This window comes from Drosophila arizonae, chromosome 3 (genome assembly GCF_054131065.1).
Source record: "Drosophila arizonae isolate 15081-1271.41 chromosome 3, UAZ_ARI_1.0, whole genome shotgun sequence".
NCBI classification, from domain to species: domain Eukaryota; kingdom Metazoa; phylum Arthropoda; class Insecta; order Diptera; family Drosophilidae; genus Drosophila; species Drosophila arizonae.
In genome coordinates this window covers 23,518,043-23,542,827 of record NC_142923.1, presented here as the reverse complement: position 1 = coordinate 23,542,827, position 24,785 = coordinate 23,518,043, and the positions used below count along the sequence as shown (strand labels likewise).

The following is a 24,785-nucleotide window of genomic DNA, read 5'->3' as shown; positions in this document are numbered from 1 at the left end:
GCCTAACATTCTAATACCCAACTAATACTAATACAAACTAATACCAACAACATAGGCTATTTAGATTAGGCTTATCTAATCAGTCCACAAGTTAATCCCTATTTGTCTTACGCAATCAAACAATTATAAATGATATTTATATTCTCTGGCTAATTTCTGTCAGAGGAACAATCGAGTGCATCTGTCAAAAGGCATTGTAAAATATTGAGTGTGCATTAAAAGCGAACAGCTCAATAATCCATAATTACAATTATCAAATATGTCGGACTATTATTGCCCATTTACGAACCAACAATTAGATATAAATGATTATTTAATGCGACATACCTGTGACACTCTCAATTCATATACATAATTGGCGCATAATTGTATATTCACTTCCACTTGCGACACCAATTGGGGCGCTTAACAACACTGCGCTGAAAATATATAATCAAATGACAATGAATATCTTAAATTATGGGATTAAAAATAAATGTCAAGTAGGAAGGCTCTAGTAAAGAAGGCTCGACTAGGAGATACCCTGAAACTTCCAAGAAAGGGGCAGTTAGAGGTGCCTTAGTGACCTTGAGGGGTCAATGACCTTGAGGGGCCAATGACCTTGAGGGATCAATGACCTTGAGGGATCAATGACCTTGAAGGGTCATTGACTTTGGGGGGTCAATGACCTTCAGGAGTCAATGACCTTCAGGGGTCAATGACCTTCAGGAGTCAATGACCTTCAGGGATCAATGACCTTCAGGGATCAATGACCTTCAGGAGTCAATGACCTTGCGGGGCCAATGACCTTGCGGTGTCAATGACCTTGCGGCGCCAATGACCTTGCGGCGCCAATGACCTTGATGGCTCAATGACCTTGATGGCTCAATGACCTTGAGGGGTCATGACCTTGATGGCTCAATGACCTTGAGGGGTCAATGACCTTGCGGGGCCAATGACCTTGAGGGGTCAATGGACCTTGAGGCGCCAATGACCTTGAGGGGTCAATGGACCTTGAGGCGCCAATGACCTTGCGGGGCCAATGACCTCGCGGGGAAAATGACCTTGCGGGCCAATGACCTTGCGGCGCCAATGACCTTGAGGGGTCAATGACCTTGAGGCGCCAATGACCTTCAGGGGTCAATGACCTTGAGGGTTCAGTGATCTTGAATAGGAAAAGAGAAGGATAGGATGAGAAAGGGATGGGATGTAGATGGTGGGGAAGGGAGAGGGTCTAAGAAAGCTTGAGGGGAAGGGTGAGCGTGAGGAACAGCGTGGCAGGTGGAGAGATAGGGTGGGGTGCTTGTGGAGAAAAAAAGGGGGAGAGAGACTATTTTAATAATATCAATGTAGTGTATATTTTTGCATGGAAAGTGTTAGATCATATTTTACGGTATCTATTAATATATAATAAACAAGAAAAAATTCTTAAAAGTATATATACTTCTGCTTGGGTATGTAAATATTAATTAATAGCTTCGTCGATAGTATTATGCAATACTTAATGGAGTCTGTCTTCTTAGTTAGGATCCCATTTTCATTTTCAGACATGTTCTCATTTTCATGTCATTTATGTAAAACCCGAAAATCCTACTCGAATTCAAATTTTAGTAACCGAAATTCATTGTCGATCGAACAGACCTACGTAGAGCTATATAATTTCCGTCAATTGGCAACGTTACACAAATTCCATTGATCTAAAGGCCAATAATAAATAAATAAGTTTGAGCATCATGAATCTGGTGTGGGGTCACAAGGGACCGTACTTTCATGCGCCATGCCAGCGGGATCGCTTCCCCAGTCTGCTGGACGAGATGGGCGAGGATGGGGACAAGCTGGTTGCCCACTTAGGCATCTCGAACATGTCGGACATGGGCGCCCGCCTGAAGAGGGGTCGCAAGCCGACAGCCGTTGCCGAGCAACGTGCAGCCGATTGCGTTAAGGAGCAGTGTGTGCCGCTGCACAAGATGTTCTGCACTTCGGCGCAGGGCCTGCGCCGTGGCGTCGATAAGTACGCCCAGATACCCAAGTACGATCCCTATGTGGATGAGGAGGATCAGCGTGAGCTGGCTCAGCGCTATCGCAAGCTACTGAATCGCCCAAGCCCCACACCTGCCCAGCGCCAGGTGGGCGAGCCGCCCTACACCGGCCTTTGCCAGCACTGCCGCCGCCGGGGCAGCAACGATGTGGCCAACGACTTTCAGGGCCGACTCTACCTGCAGCAGGCCTATCTGCTGGGCCAAATCAATCTCATGTGCGTACACCCCGCGCATCCGCAATCGACTAAAGTCCTGCTTAACTATCTGAATCTTTTCAGGGTCTTGGACGGCCATCAACCGCCGCAGTTGCAGCAGCAGCAACAGCAACAGCAACAGCACCAGAATAACGAGGGTCTCCACAATATGCATCACAATCGGTACCATGGCTAACGTCCTATATTATTTTATTTATGCATTAAAGTTCAACATCTGCTTTCAATTATGATGAACATGCAACATTCATGTAGCACAACAAGTAGTCGGAGTGGGGGCTGGGGTGGATCTGCGTGTCTCACAAATCAACGCCAGCATTAATTTTCATGTAGTTCGTGTAATCACAGGCGCCGCAGCTGCTGCACAAATTGCAGCTTTTAATTGCTATAAAACTTTGTGGTATTTAACAGATGTCAACAGCACACAGCAAAAAATATGAAGTATCTGAACACGTGTCCGAATCCGGAAAAAACTGAAAATACAAACACTGAGTTATGGAATGCTAAAATGAGGAAGACAAGAGCAAGACACAAATATGAGCGAGTGCGACTTACCCTACAAACTGCAGTATCAGTAATTTACATGAAATTCGCGAAGTTATTAAAAAGCTGTAAGGTCATGTATGTGTGTGTTAGTATGCAATGCATAATCAGTGAAAGCTGCCTCTTCAAAATATCAATAGCATATTATAAATGTATAGCTACAGGGTAATTTTCTACATGTACATACATATACACATTTTAATAACAAATAAAAAGAAAGAAAAACAAATTTATAATGTATATGTGTAAATATGTGTATCTTAATACAAATCGATTCACTCAAAAACTTTCGTTTAACAAAGACTCGATTACCAAAGTAAGCTCTTACTCTCTCGAAATTCGCATTGCCACTGTAATAGTTAAATTTGCACTCAATACGAATAGTTCCCACGGTCTCATTATCTATACAACTCTCAGCAGAACACAGCTAAGCACATAGCAATCTATCCCTTTCGCAATGCTTACAGCAGTGATCGGACGTCTATTTTATATGTACCCATCCCTTTCATATGTTCGCTCTCTTAAAATATCGCTCATTAGGTAAACGCATTGTATATATTTGCTCATATTTACATACATATATTGTTTTTGATCTCAACTCTGTGGCCGCTCAGCTCCGGCTTGTGGATTTCGCATGTGCTTGCTTAGACACGAAGCAACTGTATGCCCGCTCACGGTGAGACTATTAGAAAAAAGCTCCACTTGTGGATTACATGTGTAGTCGCTCTCAGAAGCTTTCAGGCTGCAGTTGACACACACACTATTTGTACCTGTGGATTGCTCTTGGAGGCAGCCGCTCAATTTAAGTTCCAATTTGACACCTACTTGTGGATTATATGTGTGGTCGCTCTCAAGAGCTTCCTGCAGTTGACACACACACACACACATCACTGCATGTGTGCGTCTGTGGATCGCCAATTGGTAAAGCGCTCAACTAACGCACTCCGCTCAAACCTCTGTTACGGGCCAAGCTACGCCTTATGTCTTCTGCGCGCCCACTTGTGGATTGTATGTTATGTTATGTATGTGTGTCTGAGCATGAGTAAAATGCTAATTAGAAAATTACTCAATTTAGCTTCTACTGCGCTGTGCTTATTTCATTGAATGATCCAGGCTGAGCTTTCTGTGGATTCATAACTCTCAAGATTAGAAGATTACACGGAACGAAAAATATACTCATATGAACATGTGCATATGTATTCAATACACAGGATTTTATTTTAATCATTCACAACATGATGAATATATGTATTTATATTTAATTATTTATATGAATTTTGAACATGCTTACCATTATTCTACAGTTTCATGTGGCTCAAATAGCACCGCCCAATAAACTTTTTTTCACGTCTTATATTTACACTTCTGTTGGCTAATGCTACGCAGCCGAGTCTTTTGAGTGCCAAACAAAATTATAGAAAACACGTACAGCGATTTGCCTTAGTTTCGCAATGTGTTTCAGTTGCGTTTTGCTGTTATTCATAAACTATTTGAGCTTATCTGGCGATTCCATGTGCTGCCGCTGTCGCTGGTGCTGCTGTTGCTGCTGCCATTGCTGATGTCTTAACATTTTGCTCATTTCCATGTGGCGGCTGTCCTATTCATCCAGCCGTCAGCCACCAGCAGCAGCAGCAGCAGCCCACTTAGAGCTTGTTCACTTTGCCATAAGCTTTGCATAACTTAAGGCGCAACAGGAAATGAATGAACACGCCCCAACGACTCGCTGAACAAGCGAAAGCAAACCGAGCCAAACGAAACGGAACGAGACGGGACGAAACGAAAGGAAACGAAGCGGCAGCGAGGAAAAATGTTGCCATGGCACAGTTTTTCCATGTACTTAGCACCCATGCCATCTAATGTCATAGAGAGTGGGAGATGTGAGAGCGTGAGAGTGAGCGAGAGGGCGAGATCTGTAGAGTAAAAGAGCGCGGGGGAATGGGCCATATCCAAACACAAATTGCGCTTGTAATATCAATTTAAAGCACCGCGCCAAAATTACGCCTTAAATTATGCAAATGCTTTGTGCTGCGGCTGTGGGGGAGCAGCTAAGAAAGAAGAGAGAAGCGAACAGCAAGGAAAAACAGCTACAAACAACAACAAAAGCAAAGCAACATTTATTTCCTTGGCTTAGATATGTATCTGAAATTTGTGATTTGATTTTTATTATTAATTCAAATTTATTTCTTTGCAATTTGCAAACATGTTTTAATTAACTAAAAACTTTGACAGCACATGAAAATAATTTGAAAATAAATCAAAAATGAAAATAAATTAAATAAAACGTGATCAAATACCTGAGCGAGAGTCAAGAGTCAGCGTTTGTCTTTATGTGTGTGCTGTTGTGTATGTGTGTGTGAGTGTGTGTGAGTGTGTGTGTGTGTGATGGTGTGTGTGTAAGCAAAAACCCGAGCATAACTTTCATTTTGTTGAAATAACTTTCTTAATATTTTGTTTTATATCAACACACACACACACACACACACACACACATACATACACACATACATTTATAAATTTTGGCCTCTTGTCGTCTGTTCTCATATTTTTCTCTTTCTGTATCTTTTGCTGCGTTTCCTGTGCCACATTTCCTTTGAACTTTATCTTTGTTGTTTGCCGTTTGTTTGTTGCTGTTGTTGTTGTTGTCGTTGTTGTTGTTGTCGTTGTTGCTGTTGCTGTTGTTGCTCTTGCTGTTGTTGCTGTTGCCATTTTCATATATAGCACAACAAACATTTTCAACTTTTGCCGCTCAAGTTTATGCAAAGCATTTTAGGTCCGAGGCGCCCCCAACCGAGGCGCACCTAAAGTTTGCTCTGGCAAAAAAAAAAAAAAAAAAAGAGAGCGGCAAAACTTTTCGTTACCTTTAAGCAAATTGTCCCTTTTTTGTGGGCTGCGTTTGTTTAAGCTCATGTGTGTGTGTGTGTTGACAACAACAAGAACAACAGCAACAACAACATAAGCAGCACAACTAGAAAAGCACATTACAAAAACCCGGCTAAGCAGGATATGCACACTTTGATCCCATGTCGGTTTTACTCCCTCTACGTATGTGTGTGTCTGTGTGTGTGTGTATGCGTGGTGTGTCTGTGTGTACGGAATTGTGTTTGCCATATTTCCGTTGATATTTCTACTCAAAAAACTTGGCCAAGTTTTCTTTGCCTTTCTGTTATTTTATTTAGGCATTTTTAAGTTTTTCCTGCCTGCTGACCAAAATCGACAAAATCTCCTAAGCAGTTGATGTTTATGCTTTCAGCTCTCTTGCCTGCTGCTCTACACCTGAGAAAGGGTACCTTCACTTTGTCAGGTACTTCAAATTCAGTAACAAAAAAAAAACATCTATTAAAAATCCTCTACTTAATACATTATTTTTTTTTAATTTACATTATGAAGTCATTTATATTAAACATAATTCATGAATAATATATTTTATAATTTTAATATTTCATAATTACATCGTTTGAAAAATCTGTTAATTAAAATAAATAAATATATACAAATAAAATAAAAATAAAACATGAAAATACATACAAATAGATTTAGAAAAAAAAATAAGAATACAATTTGATAAGAAATTTTAAAAAATATATATACAGTTTTTATTAACCTCAAATTTCAATTAACTAAAATAACTATTATATATTAATCAATCAATAAACTAAAATTTAAAAAATCCTATGAACATTTATAAATTAAATATTATTTTACTTAAATTTTCTTTCTTGTTAAATGTTAATTATAATAAAGTTAAATACAATTTTATGATCGGCAAATAGGACAGCAAATAGGACGGAAGAGCAACAGGTAATCGTCTATTTTATTTGTGAATATTTGATCGCAGACAAAGTTTACTTAAATAAATATTTAAGCATATCGAATATTTATATAGCGAATATGAAAAAAAGGATTATTTTGGCCAATTCAAAGAGAGCTAAGCAAACAGCCGGTCAGTTGGCTTACATAATTATAATGATATAATAATATATAATAGCTATGCTATGATACCGTTACTCGATTGATGCCACAATGCAGAGGGCAATGCGCGTTGGCTGCGAAACAAAGTCGTGTACTTGACCGACTTGGCAATTGCACGGCTTTCTGGTCAAAAGGCAAACAGCGAAACGAGCAGCACAAAGTGAAAAATCAAGTAGCCGACATGTGTGCTCAGCTATTATTAAAAATGCAATGCTATTAATATAAAATAACTCACGCTGAACCAGCTCAGCTCAGCTCAGCTCAGCTCAGCTCAGCATTGGACAGCTAGACAAAGAAAGGAGGAGAGCGAGAGTCAGAAAGAGAGAGAGAGAGAGAGAGACGGAGTGCGCTGCACAGAAGTTGGACTACCTTTGGATTAAAACAACAATTAAATTCACATAAAACAAAATATCCTGCGGTGCTTTTTATGTGTACGCTTGTAATATAAATCCTTTCGGCTAATGGGAGCAACACACACGCTCTCACTCTCTCGCTCGCCCGCTTTTTGGCTGCTGTCTCGCTCTAGCGCGCCTGGTTGTGGCATTGGTGAAAGCTCAACGAAAGCTGCTCACAGCAGGCGGTTCCGTTTGTCCCGAAATAGGAGGGCGAAAAAAAGACAAAACACACACGCACACACACAAAGAGAGTGGGAGCTCAACACACACAAACACACACAGAACGCGAGCTCAACTAGCGAAATGAACTGAAAAACGCAGCAAGGAGAGAGAAGAGCGGGACACAGAGTGGTTGTGGCTGGGTGGTTCTCTCTGTGTGTGTGTGTGTGTGTGCTAAGCAGAGGTTAAGCAGCGCGCTCGCTTGAAGCTTCTAATGAACAAAATGTGCATGCGAATGATCAACGTGGGGGCAAAAGGCGAGGGGAAGTGTGTGCCGAGGGTGGTGCACAATGTAAAATATGCATCCTTCGTGTGTGATTAAGCGTAAATCCATTTTTATGTCTCTCTCACTCTTTCTCTCATCCACACACACACACATAAATCTACAATCGCACACAGCAAAGCGGAACGGCAAAATGTTTAAAATTAAGTGCATTTTCCTAAATCTCAAGGCAAACCTAATTGTTGCCATTTCTCAAGCGAAATGTCGCATAATATAGCCAAAGACTATTGCAAAAATGATGTAAAAATGAAATTTGGAATTACTTCTGTGAGTCAATTCAATATTGAATAAATTGGACTTTAATGAAATATTTAATACGATTGTTCATATTTTAACTCTCAGCAGGAAGAGCAGGAAGCTATGTATAAATATTAAACTATTTCATTTAATTTATCATATATTTATTAATATAAATTTTATTTTTATAATATTTTGAATATTCAATTTTTACTATAATAAATATATAATAACTTAAATGAAATAGTTTAATATTCATACATATTATGAAATATATAAGAATTACTAAATACATAAATACATATATTGCTATATTTAAATATATAAATAAAACTAGTTTTGATGCATAAAGCAATTTTATAATAAGTTATTGTTCAATAAAATAAGAAAATTAAAAATTAAATCAAAATAAAAGTAAAATAGGCAACAAAAAAATATATAGTAAATCGAAAAAAAAAAAAATAAATGTATTAAAAAAATTAATAATATGTGAATAACATAAATATATATACTTATATACAGTCGATTCTTGATAATTGGTACCCCACTAAATATAAAAAAATAAATAAATTCTATCCCCTTGAAAAAATCATTTCTCGATAATTTTAAGGGATATAAGATATGCTATTTTTTTGTATTTATTTATATTTTTTTTTATTTTATTTTTTTTTTTGTTTTAGCTTTTGTGCACCAAAAATCTTGTTGGCTTTTTAAAGCAAATAATTGATTAACTCAACTCGCCAGCGATTTTGTGGGTGTGCTTCAGTCACGTTGCAATGCCGCTTTTAATAACAAGTGGCAGTTGGAATTTTCATTAAACGCGACTTACACTGCGCTACACGGCACAGCAACATGCAGCAAGCCATTGAGAATTTATTTTAATGTGCATTTAAGTAAATAATTGAAATTTATTGCGTTTTTGTTTTTTTTTTTTTTAACTTTGTAGCAACTGTCTGGCAATGCGGTACAGTGAAGCGCAGCAGATACAGTGAATACAGCGCGTGCAGTACCGAGCAAGTACAGTGGGGCAAGGGTCACTGCGATGCAACTCAATTAAATGATTGTCGTGCGGCGAGTGATTTAAAGTCAAATGCAATTGAAGGCAATTTCAAAGTTCCTGGAAGAGTACCAGCCCCGAGTGTGCGAGTGTGTATACGTGTGTGTGTGAGTGTGTGCTTAAGTATTTCAAAGGCAAACAAAGACTATTGTAGTGGTCGACAATGGCACAAAGGCAACTTCAAGTCGATTCAGGCTGCGAACCCTTCACATGGCACGCACAATTACCGCGCCAAAGAAATTTTCGACAGCCGCTTTTCCAACTGACTTTTCTCTGGCCTTTTCCTTTTTCTTTTCGTTTTTGGCTAATTAAGGTCACGTGACCTGGCTGCAAATATGCCGCCTTGTCTGCGGCGTCTCCTGTGCAGCGAAGTGCGTCTGCGTTCTCTCGCATCAAATGCAGCCCAACAGGCCGGGCTCCCCTCCACCTCTCCACCCCCCCACCAACCCCAGCGAACCCAATCCAAGCCCATTCTCTTTATGGTCTCGAGCACTTGATGGCCACTAAAAGAAACGCAATGCATGGTTCACGCACAGACGACGAGCCAAGCGCCCATTCGCCCAATTATCATGCGCCAAAATCAAGCATGCGCCTCCATTTCCCCGCACACACTCCGCCCTCGCCTGACATGTTCAAAGCAAAGTTTTTCCATGGGAGCTTAACAGAGAAAATTACGCACACGAATTGCGCTGGACAATAAAAAAGCCAAAGCACAAAGTAAAAAAAAAAAAAAAAAAACAACAGCATATAAATTATGAACAGGAATGGGAGTTTGGGGGTCGGCGGCTAGGGGTGGCTGTGGATAGCCTCTGCTTGCGCGTCTAATTTGTTGGAAAATTAGTTTGTGTGTTTGGTGCGTGTAATTTCCATGCAAGTTTCGGTTTTCTGACGAGGTCTGCACTTGATTTTGATTGAAATACGCAAAGAGACGAAGAAGAAGAAGAGCAGCCAGCGGGAAACCAGAGAAGAGGTAAAGTCGAAGGCATGGCTCACCAGTTTGTGAGGCTGTCAGGCTAAGAGTAAAAGCTTATTTAAACTATCAATTTAATTGTTCAGTTACAAGAAATAAAAAAATAAATAATAATACATAAATTAAAATAACTGTTTACAGTTAGGAAAAGATTGTTTGATCAGTTCCTGATGCTTCCAAGTCACATTATGCAAAGTATAAATAGGCATGTTTACAAACATATTTATGTATCAGTATTCTTCATAGCATGCATATAACAGTTGACTTCTTGATTCGTTACACTCTGTTCGAGAGATCAACCGAACGAAATCATAATCGCGAGTTCACTATCTGAGCAAAAGACTTTAGTTCTTTTCGTTTTGCGTTAAGCGTCTTGAGTCACTAAGTGAACTTCGTTGGCAGAGAGAGACTCAGAGAGGCTCAATCAGTGGGCAGAAGAGGCGAAAACTCATCGTAAACAATCGTCACACACTCGCACTCAATGCACGTATGCTGTCGATGTGTTTAGCGAGCAAAACCCTCGCCATACATAAATATAAGATTTTTTGTCTCATTGAGCTCAAATAAAAGATCGGGGAATAACCAGAATGGAAAATTATTGATGAACCGACGCGTTCGGTTTCTTCCAGCTGGGAAGATAACCAAAAAAAATTAGCTGAATCGTGATTTTAGAACATGATAATGTCTCTTGTAAATGACGGTGCTCGATTTTATTGAATTAAATAAATTCAGGTCTATTAAATAATTTGATAATTTTATTTAGTATACAAAATATATACAGTAAGCAAATAAACGTAAACGATTTTTCACCTTAACTCAACTAAATTAACAAAAGTGCGAATGAGATATGTTTCATTAAATATTTCGTTCATTAAAGTATTTTCATGAATTGTTTTCAATAAAAAAAATAATAATAATAATAAAAAAAATATTAATAAATATAAATAAATAAATAAAAAACAAGCAAAGTACTTTAAGTTTAATTAAATAATTACTGCTGACTTAAGAAGTACACCTGAACTTTATTTGCCGACTGTACATATGTACATACATATGTATGTATGTACATACATATGTACAAAAAAATTATTAATAAATTAAAAAATTCAACAGGCCAAAATAAAAATGGAAATAATATTAACGTTCTCTAACTATTAATGTTCTAACTATTGGCATACCCACTTTTTTTTATTGTCTTTGCGAAAGCCCGAAATAACGAAAAATGGGAGATGTATGTTTACTTTCACTTTTCTTTTCTTTCACTGTATAAGAAAAGAAGCTCTGCTGAATGCAATGACAAACATGCAATCAAAAAATTTTCAAATATATGTACATATGTGTATATATATACATATACATATACATATGTACATATATGTATATAGATGCTAGTGCACTTCAAAGTGCCTTCAGAGGGTCGCCTATTTATAGGGGAGCCTCTTGCAGCGGGCGTCACCCTGGGCCGGAGATCAAAGCAGTCAATTACTCAACGCCGGCGAAGCTAGAGCAACGCAACGTGCAACGTGCAACCTGCCACAAGCAACATGCTCAACTGTTGCACTTTGAAAGCAGGCAATGAGCTAGAGAGCCGCAACGGCAGCAACAGCCGGGCCACAGTCAGCCGCAGTCGCAGCCGCAGCCAGGCAGGGCAGCAGCAGCCATCAAATCAAATTAATTGCCAGCACTAGTGGGCGTGGCAGGAAATCGAGGCGTCTGTTGGCCAAATGCAGAGCATCTCCGCATGCCCAGATCGTGCGCAGCGATTAGGTGTTAGAAGTCATGTGGAAAGGCCACAAATGTGCCACGTTCGCAGATCGTTGCAGCTATGTTGCCTAATTACGTGCAGCCAGGCAGTCGATTGCAGCCGCGTGGCTGCTTAACTGACTGCCTGCCTGACTGCCACACACACAGTGCATATGAAGAAACTTCTCGTCACGCGACTTTCGAAATCAATTTCATTCGACAATAAATAATTTCTTAATAAATTGCACATTCAAAATGCAACTTCCTGCAATTAAAGGCGGCCGCAGTAGTGCAATAAAAAATAATTGAAAATTCAGTCACGTAAACGTTTTGCCAGCCGCTGCCAGATCGCGACTCATTAATCCATGGAGCCGCACTCGCTCGTTGCCCCATAATAATAAAAGCACGCGAAGCCTGCTTATCGGCCCCACTCACAGTCAACGGGGCATATGACAGAGGGAGAGAGAGAGAGAGAGAGAGAGAGAGGGCGAGGGGCAGCACATCATATTTGGGTTAAAAAGGCGTGCATGCAATTTAGCACGGCTAGAGATCATCATGATTGCGAACATGTCTCCGCAGCTTCAATTCCGGCTCGAGCCTGTTCCTGCTCATGCGTTTGATTGGGGCTACAGCTGGAGTTGGAGTGGGAGCTGGAGCTGCAGCCGGAGTTGAAGCTGAAGCTGAAGCTGGAGCTGCCACTGCGGTTGTTAAACGTTTATTAAACTGCCTGCACCAAGACGAGCAGGTGGGCGTGGCAGTGTGCTCAGACAGCATCAAAGTCGAGCAGAAACGTGTCGGAACAATAAAATGCTGAGCTGGTAATAAACAGAAACTCAACTAAATCAACTCGAGTACAGGCGAACGCATTGAAAACCGAATCAGAAGTGGAGTCAATATTTTTATATACATACATATGTATGTACATACATACATACATATTTTGTCGTCTAATTGAAGCTAGATTGACAAAAAAAAAATGCAATTAAGACTGGTTTGGTCGGAACTGCTCGACTAGAGGATGCCCTGCATTCTGCAAAGAACAAAGAACAATCATTCTGCACTACTTTTGTACACACATTCAAAAACACATGCACGTATGCACATACATACGTATAAAGGTACATACATATGTAAGTACATACATACATATGTATGTATAAATAATAAATCTAGGGTCTCTATGTGTGTATCAGTGTTGCCAATTTTTGTTGAGCAACAAAAAACTGTTTTTAGTGGGAAGATACTTAAAAAAAAAAGCCGAAATTTTGTGAAAAAAAATCGAAAAAAAAGCTGATGTTTTTTGCTTTGATTTGACTGATATTTAAATATATTTTTAACAACTTATAATCATCAAACCCTTAGAACACGCTTCTCAACTTAAAACTTTGTAGCGTCTTGAATAGTTTCCTACTGAATTGGGTGGATGTTCTTATATTGGGGCTCAATACTATCAATGTTCTCCAAAAATATATATGCATGAAAAGGAATCAACATTTTTCACTATTTGAAAATTTGTCGGCAACCGTAAACACATGAATTCTTGTACTACACGCTATCAGACGAGTTGCATTCATTTTTTAATCTTTTCGTTTCATTTACATAGAATCAAAAAGTTTGATATTGTTGTTCACAATAAGTTGTTCTGAATTAAATATAAATCATATCCTAGTCTAGTTAGTTCCATATTATTACCGCTTGGTTCGTTCATTAAAAATTGAATTACTGAACTATTTGGTTTTAATTTAACTACAATGAAGAAAACTTCATTCTTCATTCGAATTATATATACAAAATACGAAAATTTCTTCAATAAATAAAAAAGTGTAAATAAAGCAAATTATTCTTTAACAAATCCAGAATTCCCGCTGCCCGCTGTTTTGGAATTTTTCCCGAATCGGCTTTTCAAAAAAGCCACATTTGACGGGAAAAAAGCTGATTTGGCAACACTGGTGTGTATGTACATATGTATGTAGGTCTAATAAATTCAAATTGCGCTTTACATACATACAGATATACATTTGCATAAAACTATACATGCATGTATATATGTACATATGTATGTATGTATGTACGTGTGTCCATTGCTCCATGCGCAGATATACATACATGTACATATATGTATGTATATATGTATGTGTGTATAAATCACAAAAAACTACTATGTACATACATACATACGTACATACACACACACACAAATGTGTATCGTGATCCGATCTGGTAAAGTATTTCATTGTATTCTTGAAACTACTACGTATGTATGTACGTATTTGTATGTGCATGCATACATATACATATATACATATGTACGTATGTGTATGTACATATATGCTGGTGCCAAAAGGATGATTTGTTGGCGATTCACTGAAAAGCTCAAATTCCCCTAATTCAAATCACATATGCACATACATATGTACATACATACCACAAAATGAAATATAGTGGATTGCTGAATATCGTGAGACGATGAGTTCAACCTATCGATACGATGGCTCGTGGCGCAATTACAATAACGTATCGTAATGCGATGTTATTAAATGACTCAAATTTCACATGCTATTTAAATATATGTAAGTGCATCAAGCGCATCAGTTTTCAATTCAAGTTAATTGAAAGAGTGTTATTAAGAAACGTTTTTGATTAATTTCCGTTTAGACTATTTTGTTAGACTGACTATCGATTAATTATTTCGATTGCACTGGCTACTGAAATTTTCAAAGCTTCGGTGCGATCGCCATCGATATGAGATCAAATTAATATTAATTATAATAAAACATCAATGTCGATGTCATTATTATTAAAAAAAAAAAAAAAACCCTAAATTCAACATTATTTAACAAAAATAAAAATAATAATGCGCTTTCATTCCAGTATTTTGCATAAGGCTTAACTTAAAAACATAGGAGAGATATCTTATACATTTCACTAAAATTTAACAGAATTACATATTATTTTAGAGGCAACAGAATATGCCATTAGCAGAAAATTTGATTGCAATTTCTTTTCATACCTTCCCAAAAACAAAAAACCGTTGCTTTCAAATGGGGTTAACTGCATTCGCAGATAATGATGTTTTGAAAAAGATCGATGCATCGCTCAGCATCGGTATCAGCGAAAACATCAAAAGACATCGATAAACATCGCTAATAAAACATCGATGCTCGATTAATCAATGATCACTAGATCACTAGATCAAGTCAATTTCATTTGCAATCCGCAACTCAATCAACAAAGTCGACGACCGAGCGAGATTCATATACATACATACATATTTGTGAATTCCCTAAAGTGAATAATTTCTTACAACTTCAATGGCGATGAATTACGAAAGTGAGACCTCATATAAACAAATTATTTTATTTCATAAGTGGACTGTTCCAAATACATCATTCTTTAAGAACAGCAAAGATTTTATGGGATTCGCCTCAAAGGTGATTCGTGAGTCCGATTATGGCTATTGTTTTCAGTTACAGTTACAGCCATTAGAAAATTATCATCTAAGCGAAGGTTTACTATCCGTACTTTGTATAAAAAAAGGAAAATATAGCGCATGCTACAAAGTACAAATTCATATATCAGGCCATAAGTGCCCGGTAGTTGCGGCACTCATACCAAATACAGTGAAAGTAAAATTATCACTCGAGTCGCTGTTAGACTTAATAATTGAATGTTATATAACGATTACAATGCTCGAAGCACCCAGCGTACAGCTGGTGAAAGTACCCGAAAGTCAATTATCGAAACATATTGGCGCTTTATTTAATACCACTGAATACTCCGATGTGACCATTGTGACTGCCGATTTGTGTGAGATACCTGCTCACAAGATTATATTATCCGGTAAGAATCGTTGAGAAACATCTCTGGAATTGCAATAAAATCTGTTGACTAAATGTTTAAACTCTCACAGCAGACAGCAAGGTTTTTGCGGACATGTTAAGCGGGGAGAGTCAGACCAATCGTGTAATCATTGATGATTTCTGCGGTAAAGTTGTGGAGGAGCTGTTGCGTTTTATTTACACAGGAGTTGCACCGAACTTGGACTTCGATAAGGCCAAAGATCTACTGGCAGCTGCGGACAAGTATGACATTCAAAGACTAAAGGCACTGTGCCTGAATTACTTGTTCGATCATTTATCCATTAAAACTGCGGCAATGACGTTCAATTTAGCCCATAAATACAATGAAAAAAGGCTGCTATCGAAGACAGTCGAATACATAAAAAGGAATTATAAAGATGTTAAGGGTACAGAAGAATGGCAGAATATAGTTCAAATGAATCCCGTTCAGCTAATGGATATTTTCCTGGGGTTTTAAGAACTTAATGTGAATACATGGGATGCATGAAAATCTAGCACAACCAATTATGAAGTAATTTTAATTAATTAATAATTTCATTATATACATACATACATATATTCCTTTGCTTAATGCTCTAAAAACAATGTTGAAGTTTACAGCTATAAATAATGGATTCTTGTTAAATTTAACTGTTTATGTTTTTATTGCTTATCTGTATTTGTTGCTTTAGCAATTGAAATATATACGAAATATATATATCTTAAACTTGTATTGTTAAATTGAAATGCTTATGTTGTTATTGCATATCTGTATTTGCTGCCTTAGCAATTAAAATACATACATATGAAATATATATATATCTTAAATTTGTATTGTTGACATCTATACTGAAAAGTAGTTCGGATATATTCGGTACGAGATCATAAATAATGAACGACTCATGGAATAGCTACCTCGATCTGCATCCTCAGCCTGCGACCTCATCGCATTGGCATCTGAGGATCGCATGGCATGGGGTGTGAACGTCGGATGCCCCCAGCACACACTACGCTCTTTGGTATACCCTGTAATGGAACAAAGCTGGGTAGCATAAACTATATATCCTTATTGTGTGAGCAAGTTGCTATCTGCTGGGTATCTGCTAGTCGACTACATACGAGTAATGGTATTTTATTTTATTTTCATTTTGTTTGTTTTTTTTTTTCTTTTTTGCCATATTTGCTGTCAAAACATGCTCGATACCCGGCTATGTGGGGGCCACATGCTGGCAAGTGGCTGCGGCTCATAAATTGCCGCTATCTGCGCATTGCATCTGTATCTATAGCTGTATCTGTATCTGCATTTGTATCTGCTGTTGCAGGCTTTGCGCTGTGCTGGCTCGGGCCTTTGTGAAATATGCTGCTAATTGAATTGAATTGAACTTGGCCACAGTTCGATGAGCTGCGATTTTCGTGTGATTTATGCGGGATGCGCAGGCGCAAACGTACAGCAGAATGGGGAGTGGGGAGTGTGGAATGTGGAATGTGGTGCATGAAGCGTGCTGTTGCCGTTGCCAGCCAAATGAAGTGCTTGCGAGTGCCAAGCCCCAAATGTCATTGCCAGTATTAGCGACTGGCAGACAATGCCAAATACCGTCAACAGGCGACAGTTGACTTTGGCAAGTGCCAGCGCTTCCCGCAGTGTGAGGGAGTGGGAAAGAGGAAGAGATGGGTGGAGGGGGGGGGGGGGGCAGGTAGCTCGCAGCGTTCTCAACCAATTAAACCAGTTTCCTGTTGCAATTGCTCGTTTCGCAGAAACTTTGCTTTAGTTTTGCTCCGTCTCGTTCATTTGATTGCACGCTGATGAAATAACAAGACTCCGAGCCAATCTCCCACCCTGCCGCTCTCCCGCTCAGTTGCCCAGCCGGCAGTGACGCCCTCATAATCAAAGCGTCTCAACTGCGCAGATGCAGCCGTCGCTGGAAGAAAGAGGGAAAAGGAATTGTTAAGGTAGCAACAAGAGTGCTTGAATTGAGAGTCTCCGACCCATGGATACCCTGCAATCTTGTACTTACTCACTTTATGATAAAATTTTTGGGCGAGAGCCATCGATATACAATCGAAATACATTTTTAATCAAAAGAGTGAATAAGATGTGAATCATGCTCATAAAAATAATAGTGGGACTGGCCACCCAAGTGTATTTGACCGTAGGCAATATGCCATGTATGCCATATCCCCACATTCTTAGGGTGCGGATATGATCGAGCCTGAAGATCTGCCCTTAGCGTACGAAAAGCGAAAATAAATTTAAAGCAAAACGTGCGAATGTTTACTTTGAGTACAAGGACAAGCGCTGAGAATCTGGCCCCAGGCATAATTGGGACAATCTTCCAGCCCATGGGAATCTTTCAGCGAGTGCCAAAATGAGCTGCTGCTCTTATACAGAGCCCATGAGTCGTAAGCACTCAAGCTTCGCCTACTCTGCGATTTCAATGGGCAAACAAAACAAACAGATATTAGCTTGAAAACAAAAATGCTTCATTGGCCTTGTCCAAGATCTGTTTGAATTCACAAATAAAAGCTCAAACAATGTACAATATAGAACATAAAATAGCTGAATATACTGCGTTGTTTCTGATATATGTACATACATACATATGTACATCAATTTCATTATGCATGGACTCGGCTCAAGGCATCTATGTATGTATGTATTTGTGATTCCGGCAATTGTGTCGAGCTCTTTTTCGCGGAATCGGTACTTTTGAAAAGTGAAAATGATGTAATGGAACATTTTATCATCAGTGCTGTCAGTATAGCCATTTTACCGCCAGCTTTGGCCACTTGCAAACACAGAGGGTGTGACAAGTAGCTACATATGTATATTAAAGCATTTTATAGCATATTTACATATCGTAATTGATGTCACATAATATATGTATATCACATAATATGTATATATCGTATATTCAAAGTTCTTGATTCTTGATTTCTAAATATATATGTATATATAAAGAATAAAGCATCAAAAAGAAAAAATTTGTTTTAATTAAATATATAAATAACATATAAATGATAAATATTTAAATACACGCCAAAGTAAATACAAGTAAATTAAAAAATATATAATATAATATATATAAAATTATAATAAGCAAAATAATAAAATAAATAATAAAATAAGCAAAATAATATGATTAATTTTTTATTTTTTTGTGAAAATTTGTGTATAGTGTATTGTTATATGTTTAGCCAATTCTAGCTATTTTAAATAGAGTGAAGAGTGTGCAGCCCTTAAATTTATGATCAAATGACAAATCTGTTTGAATGTTATCGATAGTTTGAACGGCTGTTAAAATATATTTGCGCTTGTAATATTTATAATCTTTGGTCACACTTAATTGTTAATAAATTATAAATAATAAGTTGAGTAATTTTAGCTCGAATGCGTTTAGACTTAACTGAAGACATCAATTTGTCTAAATCTGTTTTAAATAAAATTAATAGAAATACTAAAAGCATTAAATTATTTGCGAGTAAAACTATTAAGGAATTTAGAAATACTAGATTTTTAATTGCTTTCAAAATACTGAGTTGATCAAATCACTTCACACTCGAAAAAAGTTAATGAGACAAACTGCTAAAATTATTGACTAAGAAGCTCTAGCTGAAGTGCTAAAAATCTGATCGACTAGGCAGACTTGAAATACTCATTTCTTATCTTCGGAGTGCACACATTATATTATACATATGTATATATTATATACATATGTACTCTGTCATCTAATTCCCTGGGCAATGCTTGCCAGCTTCGCTTTGACAGTCGACAGTGGCAAGGGCGGGCAGGAGTGTAAAAGTTCAGAGTTCAGCGCTGTTGTGACTGCATCTGCTGTGCATGAATGTGAAGGAACTGTTCAGTGAGCAATGCAGTTGACAGCCCGACTCCGAATTGGTGGAAAGTTGTTGCGACTTTTTATTTGCGGACAGAAGACGACACATCGTGGAGAACCAAAGCGAGTTCGTTTCGAGTACTTCCTTTGTTTTACACTCACTTTTCCTCTCTCTGTCTCAGTCTCCCTCTCTCTCTCTCTTTCTTTGTTGTTGGTCCTTTCTCGGCGCGGTACTTGCGACGAAATTGAAAATGCATTTTTAATGATTTGTTGCTGTGCGCTGCATGTGAAAATATCACGGGCAGTGCATCAATTGATGAGCTATGTGGGTTGCAGCTTCCAATGAAATGGTGAATGAACTCAGCGAAAAAAAAAGATATATATATATATATAATTCATATACTCGTATATATGTATATGGAGGTATCGGTCTGACTCAGTCCTTGATTTCTCAGAAGAAGGTCTTCACAAAATTTATGGCACTGCCTAAGTGTAGCACTTGAAGCTAAAAGCAGAGACCGTAACGATAATAATTTGTATACTAAAAAATTACAACAAAAATATAAGAATTATTTTTTGACTTATTTAAAAAAAAATCAGTTTTTATTATAAATATTAATTTATATGATAGAAATAAAAAATAATTATTACAGATAAATTTTTATATAAACATCAAATCATAACTCTTATTTTACTGTCAAGTGCACAGGGCAAGTGCCTAAGCATATACATGTACAAGGTAGATCATATATATAGGCCTATATATGATCTAGCTCCTTTGCATCAATTTTTATTTTTAATTTTTATAATAAAAGTTAAGCCACAACTCTTATTTTTAATTTTTATTATAAACATTGAAAATGAGAGTTTAGATTTGATTTTAATATAAAAATTGATCTGTAATAATTATTTTTGATTTATAATAATTAAAAAAAATATATATATATATTTTTTTTTACAAATATATATATATATATTTTTTTTTTTACAAAAGCGCTAAGCGTAATCATGAAATGGCAAGCAAAAGAAAACCTTCATAGTCCATAACAGACCGTATATAGGATGCTCTTGTAAGCCATACTACATAAAGATATATATGTATGTTGTTTAAAGAATTTTTAAAAATTGAGTTTCTACAGAATATAGCACTATTCAAACCAAAATGACATAAAAAAGAATATATCGATTAATATTAATAAATGAAATTTGCTTAAATTAGTAAACAAAAAGATCATAATTTAAACTGTTGAATCATTTAAAATCTTATACGAGAAAAAATAAATATGAACGAAATGCTCATTTTAAGTTCTTATTATTATAGCATAGAAAAAACAAAACAATTGTTCATAAAATCATTTAAAGCATATTTTATTTGGTCGAAATTCACAAGATGCTATCTATTATTTGAAATACGAAAAATTACCTCAGGGTAAGGCTAGTAGGTATTTAAAGTCGAAAGTCCAAAATATATAAATCTTGATTTTCATTACGTATATCCGCAATGAAAACTGTATTTAAATTTTTTTCATGATATATCAGGAATGAGATTGGTGGATCAAAATGTATTTCAAACTTAAAAATTGTATAAGACTCATTCGATGAGCACACACACAGACAGATTAACAAGGACAGATTCACCTGACCAAGATAATATAATAAATACTATATACCCAATTTTCCCATTACATATTTTTCACAAAAACAAGCTCTAATTGAATGTAAATAAATTGCCCTGGAACATATTGAAGTTCTAATTCAAAATGAATAAATTGATCTGGAATTTACTTTGATAAAGTGCAAGCACAAAAAAACAAAAACAGATGCCTTTGACAATTATAAATCTAGGCGGTGCAGACCTAAGCCAATTAGGCAAAACAAGCTGAGTTGATCAATTAAATGCTTAAGCTGAAGACCATTCCCAAAGAGCGACTTGCTTCGAATTAATATTCGCATGTTTTCAAGCTCAAAGCTATTCATATTCGTTGTAATATGTTGCAAATTTTCACAGAGCTGATGTTGATTAAAAGTCTGTCCCCCAGTGGGTGAGTGGAGTGTGAGAGGCTTTCGAAAGTAGCTCTCAGTGCACAGTGCACTTGATTAATGGTCCTTGGAGTGCCATTCGTAACGAGCTCAGCAAAGACAAAGGCATTGCCAAAGACTTGACTTTTAGTCGATTGCCGTTGCCGAATATTGAAAATGAAATTTAATATGCCAACAGACATACACACACACACACACACACACACACACACACACACACACACACACACACATATGCTGACCGAATACAGATACTTGAGGCTGTCATTGCCACAAGCTGGACTCTGGCTCACGTATGGAAATAGATACAATACATGTCCACAGACTACGGAATGCTGTAAAATGGATGATAATGAAGTGGTGCAGCTGAAAGATACATTTGACAGGGCGCAAGCTTGCTGGCAAATAAGCAAATGCCAGAGACAAAAGTTGTCATCGGAATATCCAATGGCTTCTGTGTGTCTTGTGTGCTTCAGCAATTTGCGTAGCATCTTTAAATGTGACAACATGTTGTTGGCAGCTAGCTGATGTTGTAGTTGCAAAAGTATCCACAGCTGTCATATCAAGTGGCAGCTGGCCTCCCAGCCCCCCTACCCCACAGCCCCACAGCTATTCCGGATGGGCCATTATATCACATTGCCAGCTCAGCAGCTCCTTCAGACTGTGGTTTTGTGTGTTTTACTGCGGTCAATGGTATTTGCTTAAGAGGATTTGCAAAAATTTCAAATTAAGTGGATTGCTTTGAGCTGCCTTTCAGGCAGTCAGCCTGACCAGCCTGATCAGCCTGCCCTGCCCTGCCCTGGCTTGGCCTGCGGTTCCCTGCATAATTGTCCTCGTTAGCTAAGCCACACACTCACATTGCAATCCCTCTCTCTCTCTCACTCTCTCTCTCTCACTCTCTTTGAATGCAGCCGAATGGATACTAAAACTTTGCGTATTGTTTAATGCTCACTTACCTTCAAAATGGACGTGCTAATTGAAAGATGTGCTCACTGTTGTCTGCCAAGTTGTTAACTGGTTAGGCGCCTGCCAATTGCTTGGCCCGTCCCTCTAGCCCGAGAGGGCAGGCTAAAGTCTATTTGCCACGCCCCCATGGGGTCGACAGTACACGTTGCACATTAGTGCTTTGAATGCCAGCTCACAAATGAACTATAAATAAATAATTTGAATTACGAGGATAGCAAAAGCACAACAACATTCAGAGTTCAGATTGCTGAGAGACGAGGGTAGCTTATAAAGTTTCTACAAAATCGTTTATATGAAAAGAAAACCTTCAATATGCTATGCCAATTAGAATTACATATCCGACATGTGCATATATACAGACATCTATTACTATTACTATTAATAAAAACAATCCTTGATGGAGCAAAAATACTTTCAGCTAATCAATTCATATTTGTTTTATTTTGGAACGATATTCATTCCATTGTGCATAGCAAAGAATAGCTTCAAATGGCATACTCTATTTTCTCTCAAGGGTTTAAGATCGTTAGAAAATAATGGATGAATTTCAAATGTAAATTAGTAAAAAAAAAAAAAAAAAAATTATCAAAATCTTTAAGCGAATTAAAGCAATGTTTGCTATGTACATGTATATAATTTAATTTATATTTAAATAAATATTTCCTAAGAATAAAATATATATTTATGTATATATATATAAACATATTTTATATAAAATATTTTTTATGAATGCATAAAAATAATAAAAATAATAAAAAATATATATGTACAAATAATACTACAATGTTTGATTATATGTATTTTTAAAATACTGACATAATTTTACATTATTAATAATTATTAATTAATTTTACTTGACGCTTTTTTTTTTCTGAAACTCTATGTGTACAAACTGCAAGTACAGCCCTCGCCCGCAGAACAATTCGCAGTTTTCGGTTGTCAGAAAAGAAAAGAAATAAAGAAATAGGGAAAAAAGTAAAAAAAAAACTATCGAAACGTAAACGCTCGACGCCAACAAATCGTCCCGAACAAAAGAAAAACTAAAGTACTTTATAACATGTCTGCTGCAGAGGCATTCGCAAAGATACTACAGCGCACAAAGTTGTAGATATTCATGTTCGTATTCGTATACGTACTCGTATTCGTATTTGTATTCACATTTGTATTTTTATATTCGTATGGTGTTCTATGGCCGGCAGCAGCAGCCGCCGCTTGCTACAAGTTCATTAAATAAATTATTCATACGCAACGTGTGCCAACAAAATGGCGACTGGCGGCCGTCGCTTTGTTTCACTTTTTTCACACAAACAAACAAACACACACACACACACACTTGCACTCACTCGCACACACTCGCACATGAGGTAAAAATGTTCATTGGCAGTTTGTTTTATTTGGCAATGTCTGCACCGTTGTGCGGAATGAAAACGCATTCGGTTTAAATATTTATGGCCAAATGTCTGTATTTGTGTGCGGGCCACGTCGACGTTGGCGTCGGCGTCGGCGCTGGCTTCTGTTCCGAGGCCCGTTTCATTCTCAACTTGACATTTGTGAAGTGTGTGCGCCTCGCTTTCACTCAGCCGTCGGTTAAGTGGTAGCATCATTAGACAGCTCCTGCCATGCCTCTCTCTCCCTTTCTATCTCCCTCTCCCTCTCTCTGTCGCTCATTTACAATGCTAAATGCTAGAGTTGAGGGCTCGCAATAGAAAGTATGCAACACCTTTGGCCATGGCCGACAGTTGCGCAAATCAAAACTAATTTCATTCGCAATGTTCCACTGACATCTGGATGCCCCGCAAGCTCTGCTTGATGATGACTACATCACAGATTAGAGCTCACCTCTATGGCAACGACATCTCAGCAGCCACAGAGCTTAAACTGTTAAATGGAATTTTTTATATCTTTCTGTCTCTCTCTCTCACTCTCTCTGCTGCTGCTGCTGCTGTCTGTCTCTGTGGGGCTGGTTAACCAATAAAAATGCATAGAGAACTATGCAAATGCCAAATGTAAATGCCAGCAACCGACGATTGCATAAATACTTGTACATGTCAATGCATTCCCAGAGTTGGACCTGCATTTTTGACAGTTGCAACTTGTTGTCTACGGTAGACACACACATACACACACTCTCTCTCTCTCTAACTCTCGCTCTCTCCCTGTTTCACTCACTGCTCTGAGACCGCTTTGCTGCCATCAGTTTTGAGTTTTAGTATGTGGCATTCAAGAAATTTTTTTCCTTTTTTTTTGGCTTTGCGGTTGGCTGAACTGCATGAGATTGCATTCTGAAAAGTCGGATACATGCAAGCTGAACGCAAGTTACTATTTGACTAATTTGAATTTGGGGTGAATTGTTTCTGCTTCACTAACCCAAATGCAAAATGCAAAATGCGAACGCAGCTGCAGCAATCTCTGCTCCACAGCCGTTCTATGTGATTCTTAAAATGTTGTAACTGGTCAATTT

The 24,785-nt window shown here is 37.6% G+C and overlaps 2 protein-coding genes and 1 long non-coding RNA gene across 6 annotated transcripts in view; 2 read left to right on the top strand and 1 right to left on the bottom strand.

The window, feature by feature from the left end:
• The window catches only part of LOC108611128 (uncharacterized), a 34,248-nt gene extending 11,919 nt beyond the window's left edge, over positions 1-22,329 (bottom strand). For all 3 annotated transcript variants that reach the window (XR_016268856.1, XR_016268857.1, XR_001915690.2), the window contains exons 1-2: positions 22,315-22,329; positions 328-419 (exon numbers count right to left, since the gene is read on the bottom strand). This is a non-coding gene — a long non-coding RNA (uncharacterized LOC108611128). The remainder of the gene's footprint in view (positions 1-327; positions 420-22,314) is intronic.
• On the top strand, positions 1,504-2,457 carry LOC108611121 (uncharacterized). Its single transcript, XM_018003597.2, has 2 exons — positions 1,504-2,233; positions 2,297-2,457. Exons 1-2 carry the CDS (start codon positions 1,713-1,715, stop codon positions 2,406-2,408), a joined length of 633 nt encoding a protein of 210 aa, XP_017859086.1. The 5' UTR covers positions 1,504-1,712; the 3' UTR covers positions 2,409-2,457.
• Positions 14,774-16,276, top strand: LOC108611115 (protein roadkill-like). 2 transcript variants are annotated; one of them, XM_089463892.1, is made up of 2 exons: positions 14,774-15,486; positions 15,560-16,276. In XM_089463892.1, the coding sequence occupies exons 1-2, from the start codon at positions 14,958-14,960 to the stop codon at positions 15,961-15,963; spliced, it is 933 nt and encodes a 310-aa protein (XP_089320018.1). In that variant the 5' UTR covers positions 14,774-14,957; the 3' UTR covers positions 15,964-16,276. The 2 variants fall into 2 exon arrangements, with proteins under 2 accessions (XP_089320018.1, XP_017859081.1); XM_018003592.2 differs by having other exon boundaries at positions 15,557-16,272.
• Positions 22,330-24,785: the final 2,456 nt, after the last annotated feature.

Excerpts from the sequence above, each read along its gene's own strand:
- LOC108611121 (XM_018003597.2), top strand. The coding sequence starts at position 1,713 with ATGAATCTGGTGTGGGGTCACAAGGGACCGTACTTTCATGCGCCATGC. Across the intron at positions 2,234-2,296 it reads CTGGGCCAAATCAATCTCAT|GGTCTTGGACGGCCATCAAC; the intron begins GTGCGTACACCC and ends GAATCTTTTCAG.
- LOC108611115 (XM_018003592.2), top strand. The coding sequence starts at position 14,958 with ATGGCGATGAATTACGAAAGTGAGACCTCATATAAACAAATTATTTTA. Across the intron at positions 15,487-15,556 it reads TCACAAGATTATATTATCCG|CAGACAGCAAGGTTTTTGCG; the intron begins GTAAGAATCGTT and ends AAACTCTCACAG.